The following is a 10,033-nucleotide window of genomic DNA, read 5'->3' as shown; positions in this document are numbered from 1 at the left end:
AGACATTAATATTTGGCTTCGGCATTTTATCAATCAATTTTTGAGCAAATCTTGGAAGTATCGTTCGACGTAAAAATGGAGGGTGAAAGAATAAAAAAGAAAAAAGAATTAGAAAGTAAAAGAAGTTAGTAATTACCGTAATTTCAATTCCGTGTGGTTCTTTGATATTGTTGGAGTAATCGAACTACTGTGAGAGAGACGAAGAGACGTACGGCAAACTAAAACCCAAAATCCAAGATGGAGGTTTTAAGTTAGTCAAATAAAATAGAAATTGAATGAATTCAGAATTGGCACTGAATTAGAAAAATTGAGAAATTCGACAAGCTCAAGCTGGCCACGAATCCGCAGAGGAGCACGACGGTGGCAAACAAGTAGAGGAAGATGGGGGGGGTGCCATCGCTTCTTAGTAACTTGGTAGTTATACATTTAGAAGCTAGCTCCAAATGTAGCTTCAGTAACTACCCAGTGAAACTTGCAAACACAATTTTGCTTCTGTATCATTTCCTTATAAGTCAAATCAAAACTACAATCAGTACATGCCTTTGTTAGAGTATTATTCCACTAATCTCAACTGAAGAAGAAGTCCTACCAAATCGACCCTTCCAAATTAAGAAGGGATATGAGTTCCTATATAACGAAAATTTACTAAATAAAGCAGTACCCACATGCCCTAGAAAGAAAAAGAGAAAGAAGAAAAGAGGAAGATTACCCCATAAGATTAACGCGAAGCCGAACGCTCAATTCAACAAAGAGCTCGAACATCTGGCCCAAATCAGCAGCATTTACATGGGAATAAAGTAGAGTAGCAGATACCTTCAGATGCTTGACATGGACGGCGACGATATCATTCCCTCGGCGGGTCCGAAGGCGAAGAACATCGACATCGTCCCATCGGGCAATATCGAGAATGCAGAGGAGGCTGTCGCGGGATTCGTTGGCAACTACTGTGTACGACGACGGCGTGGGCGGGAAGAAGGCAAACTTAGCGGCGATTGAAGAAGTGACTCCCTCCATCTTCCTATTCTCATCAGATGCGTCAGATTCATAAATGAAATCCAGCCCAGAAACCCGCCACTCAGATCTCAAAGCCCGGACTATCGTGGACTGTTGCAGGGGTCCCGTCACGCCGCTCGTTCTAATCAGAGCTTGCGGTCGGCCGTTGAACTCCAACAAATCCGATCAACAATACGAGTGAGGGCTGAAATTGTGTGGGTTGTTGAAGATCTAGGAGTCGGAGGCCGGAGGACGTCGATAACCCGTCCAAAACACGCGTTGCCGTCGCTACTGGATTGGGTCGCCGCTGGTGTCGCCGGCAAGGGCTATTGGAGAAGAAGAAGAAAGAGAAGGGGAGAAGGGTAGGCGGCTACTACAAGAGGGAAAAAAGAAATGGGTTTTAGGGTTTCAATTTAATTTTGTTTTCTTTTTTTTTTTGTTTTTCTTTTGTTTTCTTTTATTTAACAAAAGAAACCAATTCTCATAAACCACCAATAGGCTAATGTTCTAAAAAATTAAGAGGAATAGACATTTCCTAATCTCTTCATAAAATTAAAAATCCAATTAAAATAAAAAGTGTTTGGGAAAGGATTTAAGAGAATAACTTAATTTTAAAAACAGAAGAATAAAATCTAAAAGAAAAAAATTAAATTTCCAAAACTTTGAATTAAGACTTGATTAAAATTCTCTTTGTAAAATTCACTAACTTAATTTATCTTGGTCCAACAAAATTAAATTTAAATTCTAATTTAAATCCTAACTTACCCAAAAATAGAACCCTGAATTTAGAAAATCGAAGGATTTAAATTATCAGCTTTGGGGAAAATCAGAAAGCACAAATTAAATTTAAAAGCAAACTAACCCGAGAACGCGGGTTGTTACATTTAGGGTGAAAAAATAATAAAAAATAATGAAAAATGACCCATTACTAAATATTTTTTTCTGTTAAATTGAAATAGAAATACACAAATAATATTTATTTTTAATAGGATTCAAAATTTACTTAATGTAAATTTCTACCACCTAAATTTTAGGTTTTTATGTTTTGTTAACTTAAATTCTAACCATCCTTAAAAAAATAGTATATTCCATCAAATTTGCTTCAAAGATCTTTAAGTTAATTAATTAATTTTTTTATCTATTTATTCTCTATGTTTTTTAAACGTCATGAAAAACCAACTTTTTGACGACTATTTCGTGACAGTTAGAAAAACGTCACGAAAAGTAAAAAATCCGGAACACTCCGTCATTTCCCGCCAAAAACGCGCCTCAACCTTTAGTGACATTTTTTAAACGACACGAAAAACCAACTTTTTGACAACCATTTCGTGATGGTTAGAAAAACGTCACAAAAAGTCAAAAATTTGGAACACTCCATCATTTCCCGCCAAAAACGTGCCTCAACCTTTCGTGACGTTTTTTAGTCGTCACGAAAAACCAACTTTTTGACCACCATTTCGTGACGGTTAGAAAAACGTCACAGAAAGTCAAAAATTCGGAACACTCCGTCATTTCCCGCCAAAAATGCATTTTTTGCCTTTCATGACGCATATTTTTTTTAACAGTATTTTACTGTTCATGAACGTCACGAAAACCCAATTTTCTGGTAGTGTTTAGATAATGTTTAGATAATTTGGATATCCATTATAAATTGTAATGTTTAGATAAAATCAATATTGTTTATAAAAAAATCAATATAACTTTTAAAACTTAAATTTAAGTTGTACTAAAAAAAACTTAAATTTAAGTTATTTAGGTTTTTTAAGCCTAGAATATATGAAAATCTTTTATTGAATCCCACCCAATTTGTAAAAAAGAAAAAAAAATCATCACATGAAAGAGAAAAAATGTGATAGGTCTTTTTTTTTTTTCAGGAGTGATAGGGTTAGTGTTAATTATACTTTTATGTGAATCAATACTAAACCTAACAGGGGTAGCAAATGTAATATAAAAAGATTTTATTTTTATTATTGGTTAAAATTAAATTATTATTTATATGGATACTTAAATATCTTGTTTTTTTAAATGATAATAATAAAAATACTTCAATATCCACAACTAGAATACTATTTTGGAAATTGTTGTTAATATATATAGAATACAATAATTTTAGGGGAGGAATTAGTAAACTACATCTCCACAAAAGAGAGGACATGTAGTATTAAAAAGATAAAAGACATAGCCACAGATAAATGTAGGTGTGTGACTTTTTTTTCTTTTGTTATGCTTATAAAATTTATATCCGGAATTTAAAAATTTTATCCAAATAATAATAAATAATTGGTTAAATTTCAAAATTAGTTTATGATTTGTTTTAAAATATTTGTATTCACATGTATTTTGGACATGGTAATATACTAATTATTATAAAAGAAGCTAAAAATATTGTTATTAGGAGACAATACCTCAAAACTTAAAACATACTCATGCTTGTCATATATAATTATCTTTTGTTGGCCGTATATGATCTCTATACTGCATCGAAGGAATTTCCGTAAAAGGTTATCAAAAGCAATTCAACTAAAATTTTAAGAGCAAAATAATGAATAAATAATCAAATAAAATCTAAGAGGAAAAGAAGACTAAAATGTTTGTAATTAAAAAAAAAAGAAAAGCAGGAATATATCCTTTTATTAGAGCGTTTATAGGAGATAGTTATAAAACTTTTGAATTGGTATACATTTTCTTATATTTTTTTGTTCAACCCTCTAAATCCTAATACGATAAGGTGCCGTTTGGTTCAAGTTTTAAGGGTGAGAATGAGCTTAGGCATATAAAATCTACTTTTAGTTGGAGGATTATAATTTGTTTGTCTGAGAATATTCTTTTGCAAGGCTAAATCAAAATAAGAAAGTCCGTGGAAAATGGTGGTTTTGTTGAAAACCCTTCTCTCCCTCGTAAAATCATATTTCTCTCATAAAATCATATTTTTCTCTCTTCTACAACAACTTTTCAGTTCTCTAGTCATATTCGTTTGAAATTTCTTCTTCTTCACAAGAAGATGAATCATTTTTATACTGCTTTTTTTTAGGTATTTTTTTTATTTCTTCTAACTCTGTTCTTAATTTCTTCTTACATTGCTATTTTTTTTATTTCTCTTCCTTCGTTCTTCTTTTTGTACTTGTTATTTTAATTTGAGATGATAATTATCGTTTCCTCTGTTCTTTTGGTTATTTTCGGACAAATTTTTTTTTATACGAGAAAACCACTTGATAAGAAGTGCAACTACATCCCTTAACACATGAAAATGCTCAAGACGAATGGTTGTAAAATTCTGTTCAACTACTTGAGAATGAAAACATCCACTGAACACCAAAAATTACTCAGACAGTAAAATGCTTCTATCTTAGCTCACAAAATATAATAAAAATAAAAATTCCTTCAGTAACGGTCATTTCATCTAGGTTATCTATAGCTTAAATGTTGGTGGGTACATGAATACTCTCGACTCTATTACCCATGAAATTTGGTGGCAGATTTCGTGGGTGATAGATTTACTCATTAATTATAATTAGAAGATTATAAATAAAATTGTTAAATTTTTTATATTTTATTTTAAGATTTATTTCTAAACCAAATAAATAAATAAAAATGTATTACTTATAATAATTATACTAATGAATAAAAATTAAAATTTTTCAAATTATTTTAAGTAATTTGTTTTAATAAAAATTGGTTATCTAACAATAATTAATTATTTAAAATTAGTTAATGTAAGTTAATGGTTGAAAGTAGATTCTGATATGATTTCATGCACAACAAATACAGTTATCTTTCATTCTCAGTATTTTATTCCCAGGTAATCTTTTTAAAACCTTGAATCAAACGACTTTTAAAAGTTAACAATCGAAAATAAGTTAAATAAATTAAAGGTAAATTGCAAAAACTACCCTAAATATGATAGTTGTTATAATTACACCCTAAACTTTCAATTGTAAAAACTAAATCTTTCAGCTCCGATAAATGAAAAAAATAAATCCTTAAATTTTCCATTTAAAAATTAAATCCTTAAATTTTTATAACCAATAAAATTGTAATCTGTAAAAATTATACTTTACTAAAAAAAAAATCTGTTTGAAAATTCAACTCATTCTCTGTTGAAAATAATCTCCGATCCGGCTCCATTATTGTCGGGAGCTTCTCCAACCTTTGAGCAACGTGGGCAATTGGCCTCGGCCTAAATCTTACGGACTGGAGTACTCGTTAGATTGTGAACGGAAATCATCGGAATCAGACCTGCCATTTTCCCACTTGCATTGCTGTTGAACGCTCATGACAAACGATTCCCGCCGGCGATGACTGAAAACAGGAAAACGTGAAGATAATTGAGATGGGCCAAAATGGGGCAATTCCGGTCAATCGGTGCTTGCAATTTGAGTGACAGAGCAACCTTATTGCCTTAAACTTCAGCCATTTGAAGATTGCAGTTCCACCGGTTCTAGACATGTATACAATTAAAAAAGATGAGGAGATAAAGACAATTCCTCCGGAACCCAGATTGAATCCAAGTTTATTCAAACTTGAAGCTCCAAATCTATTGAAAAGAGGGACAAAATGAAGAGGTAGAAGACGGTGAAGGTGGCGACGTTTGTCTGAAACAGGTGTGGAACAGTGAGGTTCTGAAAGACAACGTCGATGGAGCCGTGAACCTCTTTCGAGCATAATTTGGAGAATTTTCAAATATTTAATTTTTACTATTGAAATTTTCATTACGTTCAATTTTATCCCATGGTTTAACTATTGAAAGTTTAGGGTTTTACTTTTTCATTTATCAAGTTTAATTTTTACCATTGAAAGTTTACGAGTATAATTGTAACAACTACCAAATTTCAGAGTAATTTTTACCATTTACCCTAATAAAAATTTTAAACTCTCGAAATCAAATATGTAAAATTTGAAAACATTTGTGGGATATAGTTTCTAATATGACTATGAAAGACATTTTGGATATTTGGGTATTGACAACATGTCCACTCAAAATAGAAGAGTTGAATGTTACACGAAGATAGGTCTCACCTTGCTCGAACTTCTATGCCATTAGAAGAATATTGGTGGATTTTATCATCTTAGTGTCATTAATCTTGACAAACAGGTTGATTGTTGGGAGTAAACAATATCCCAATGCCAATTAGAAAAGAAGAAAATATTTATTTATATATGTAGAAGATGTCATATTCGTTACTAGGAGTTATTTTGGGTGAAACCATAAATAAAGTCACTGGAACTTAGGATCAAGGTGAAGTACAATACTACTATCCTAAAAATAGGAAGACTCATTTTCTTAACAAACATAATCTCTATGGGAAGTCTTAACCAACTTAATAGCACAATAAATGTCCGAGTTCTTTAAAAAATCTCTGAGGTCGACCATCCAAGTTGTCGGAAGGGCCGGGCAGGTAGTGAGGGATCATATATCTGGCCAAGTGATGTAACTGAGACGAATGAGAAAGGGGCAAAGCAGCTACCTATTGGAGTTACCATGGTGGGCTTGAAATTGACGAAAAGCATGCGTGGAGCAATATTCAGAAGATGAAGAGTCCACACTCCACTTGGTGCTCCGTTTACGCGGTGGGATGCAAATCTTCGTGAAAACCCTCACTGGAAAAACCATCACCTTGGAGGGTGGAAAGCTCTGATACCATCGACAATGTGAAAGCCAAGATCAAGAAAAAGAGGGCATCCCACCAGACCAGCAGAGGTTGATTTTCGCTGGAAAGCAACTGGAACACGGCAGGACTTTGGCCGACTATAACATTCAAAAAGAGTCGACTTTGCATTTGGTACTGCGTCTTCGTGGTGGTCGTATCTAAACTGTGGTATCTTTTAGATTTCCTCCTCTCCGTATAATAATCTCTATTCTTAAAATCTCTGAGACTCGTGTGATCTGGTTATGATTTTTATTGGTTAGCTATGTAACATTTCCTTTATCCATCGCTTTATAGTTGTTTTTCTTGTATTTCCTATGAGTCTTTCCATTGTGGTTTCTGTTGTAGAACATAATGATTCAGTTGATCTGCTTTTAGGTTTTTGATGTATTATTTTTGAAGGGCACTCACATTTCTAAAGCAAAGTTTCGCACACAAAAAGTGTTATTTAGTAGGAGCAAGAGCCAGAGCTATTTAAAGGCTTTATTTATTAAAACATAAGATAAAAAGCACGGTAGAATGTGCTATTTGGAGTGCGTAGGCTAGAAAATTAAGAGGGTGCTTAGAAGTCGCATCTCTGTGGGCGGATTTGGCACATGGATGGCAACATCCTTGCATGCTGTAGAATTTGGCTTCCTTGTTGGCCATGCTGCTGGCTCTGTACCTCACGAGCAACCTCCTCCAAAGCATCGCACCTGCACTGCTCTTCCACGTTCCTCAGTTGTCGGCAGCACTCTTCCAAGCCTTGCTCTCTCCCCCATTGGTTCTCCAAAATTTCTCTTCTGCCGCCGCCCTGCTGCCTGAGGAAGTCCTGGCAACTGCGGAGTTGCTCGCGGGGCCTGATGTGGCGGCACCTCTCCTGCCGACCTTGGTTGTCCTCGTCCACCTCCACGGTGGTGATGGTGGTGCGGTAGGCGTAGGCATCTGCAATCAGCAGTGCAACTGCGAAGAGGGCAATGATGCTAGAGAGCCTGGCCATTGTTATTTCTTTTTGGTTGCAAATGGGGAAGTGGGGAATGGAGTGAGGGAATTGAAGCCTGAAGGCGGTTGGTATTTGTAGGAAATGGTGGATGGTGCATGTAGGAAACGTGGAAGGAGTGAGGATAGCCATGCAAATGCAAATGAGAAGCCAGATGTGTGGCAGTTTGAAGTGTGGTATTTGGTCTTTTCTACTGCTAAGTGCTAAGGGAGGTGTGGGCCTACGTGGTCGTTTTGCCGCGAACATCATTCTCTAAAGACCAACACATAATAACTCAACTCTCACCTTTGTTTGTCTTTCTGTCTCTCTCCTACTTAGTGTGCTTTGAGAAGGCAGCTGCTTTGGTTAAAGCTATCTCGAAAGCTATTTTGGCTATATTTGGAGTTGCAAAAAATTTGGCTCAAAGTTAGGGATGATCTTCTTTCTTACACCATTAAATATCCTTTATAACTAAGAGAGAAATGTAAAAACTAAAAACAAAGTTAAAAAAAATAATAAATTGTCAAATTTTTAATGTATTTAATAGTATTAAAGAGAAACTTTAAGAAGCTAAGTTATTTAATAGTATTAAAAGAGGAAATTTAAGGAATGAGATTGTACAATATATTTGTAATACTCACGACTAAGTCATCATATTACTCGACAAGAAAAAAAAGGTAAATCATATTTTTTAGAATAAATAACACTGAATAAGTACGTTCAATACTTTGAAGTTTCAAAATTTTGTTTAATAGTCTTTGAATTTTAAAAGGTGTGAATAGTTTCTAAATTTTAAATTTTAACAAATTTATCAAATTTGTGTTTAATAGATCTAACAAGTCTTAACCTGTCTATTAATGTTTGACAATATATATAGCGAATTTTAAAAATTATTGAAAAAGTTAAGAAATTATTAAATAAATACTTTTCACCTACTAAATACAAAATTAAAATTTAAGATCTATTAGACACTTTTTAAAATTCAAAAATTTATTAGACATGATTCTAAAAAGTATAAAAACTGAATTTATAATTTAATTTAAAGTAATTTTTTTTATCGAATCACTACTATTATATACTTTAGCTAGGTTTGTGAAGAAGTACTTCATGCCATGATCAAAGTACTCTGTTTATGCAAGGATATGCACAACAGTGTATTTCTGATTGCAGCTCGAACTCGGCCTCCGGACCGATCTGAACACTTGGGCGGACCTGCATAAAAAGGTGAGCACTCCGACGATCAAGTCAGTATAGGTCGGATTCCCAGTTTAGTTCGAGGTCAAAGAATCATCGTACCTGATCGTGGAGTGAGGTCCTCTACTTATGGGTGGTAGTCCCGCTAATCTCGCGACGGTTACACCCGGTAATCTCGGGACCGTCGGTTACACCCGGTAATCTCGGGACCGACGGTTACACCCGATAATCACGCCGCTGACAGTAGCTCACATCGGCCCCCACCGAGCTTCCCGGTAGATCAGACCTCGGCCAGGTTCACCTCGGCCCTCATACTTAGCATCTGTCAGCGCTAGTGGTGGTGATCTCGGCGGTCTGAGCTCGGTCATGACTCATGGGTCACCTTGGAGCACCAATGGTTGTCCTCCACGTGTCCAGGGTATTCTTTCCCCCAAACATTGGCCCCCTCTCTGTCTGGTCCGATCTCGACCTGGCAGAGAAGTTCATTCGATTCGCTTCGGACACGTGGCGACTTCCTATTCGTGGGAAAACATAACCGTTGCGATGGATTTATCATCGGAATATTCAAATATTCCGACGCTTCGGATCTTCGGGAGGATCCTAGCCGCTCGTTGATTACACGTGTACGGTGGGGAAATTTTCCGACGAGCTATAAATACCCCCAACCCTTTAGGTCATACCTTACGTTTCCTGAATTCTTGGAGTTCGATCTGAAGGCAGCTCGAACCCTTGGTAGGTTGGTCTCTTCCCTCACTTTCTCTTTCGAACGTAGTTGCCATGTCGTCTTCTTTTAGCAGCGACTTAGGATCTGATGAGGATTTAGCTCGTAGGTTAGAGTCCGAGCTCGAGGAGATAGAAAACTTTAGGTTCTCCGACGACGGGGAGGATAGTGATGCCTCCACCTCGGGTCAGCGTTTGGAATACCCTTCTAGGATACCTGAGCACTACCTCGGATCCCTTCGTAGGGGGTTCGCTATCCATGAGAACATCCTCCTTAGGATTCCGGAGGAGGGGGAGAGAGCTGACAATCCTCTAGAGGGATGGGTCACTCTCTACTTCAAAATGTTTGAGTACGGCCTCAGGCTTCCCCTTCACCCTTTTGTCCAAGAATTTCTCTTCCGAACTGGGTTGGCTCCGGCTCAAGTGGCCCCCAATGGGTGGGGTGTCATTTTCGCTTTGGCCATCCTTTTTTGGCTACGAGCTCGGGATAGTGAAGAGGCCGAGCTGTTGGACGTAGACCAGC

At 36.0% G+C, this 10,033-nt stretch overlaps 2 protein-coding genes and 1 pseudogene across 2 annotated transcripts; 1 reads left to right on the top strand and 2 right to left on the bottom strand.

Moving 5' to 3' along the window:
* Positions 1–705: 705 nt before the first annotated feature.
* LOC148208504 (uncharacterized) lies at positions 706–1,014 on the bottom strand. Its single transcript, XM_088119089.1, has one exon. The coding sequence runs from the start codon at positions 1,012–1,014 to the stop codon at positions 706–708; it is 309 nt and encodes a 102-aa protein (XP_087975215.1).
* Positions 1,015–6,491: 5,477 nt separating this feature from the next.
* LOC148208503 (polyubiquitin pseudogene) lies at positions 6,492–7,299 on the top strand (annotated as a pseudogene).
* LOC111022126 (2S seed storage albumin protein) lies at positions 7,110–7,684 on the bottom strand. The gene has a single exon (XM_022299288.2). It carries the CDS (start codon positions 7,615–7,617, stop codon positions 7,201–7,203), a length of 417 nt encoding a protein of 138 aa, XP_022154980.1. The 5' UTR covers positions 7,618–7,684; the 3' UTR covers positions 7,110–7,200.
* Between the last annotated feature and the right edge of the window lie 2,349 nt (positions 7,685–10,033).

The sequence above is a fragment of the Momordica charantia genome (assembly GCF_013281855.1).
Source record: "Momordica charantia cultivar OHB3-1 chromosome 10 unlocalized genomic scaffold, Mcharantia_2.0 BLBB01000010.1, whole genome shotgun sequence".
In the NCBI taxonomy this organism is placed as follows: domain Eukaryota; kingdom Viridiplantae; phylum Streptophyta; class Magnoliopsida; order Cucurbitales; family Cucurbitaceae; genus Momordica; species Momordica charantia.
The sequence above is the reverse complement of the archived record's forward strand: the minus strand, read 5'-3'. Positions and strand labels throughout refer to the sequence as shown.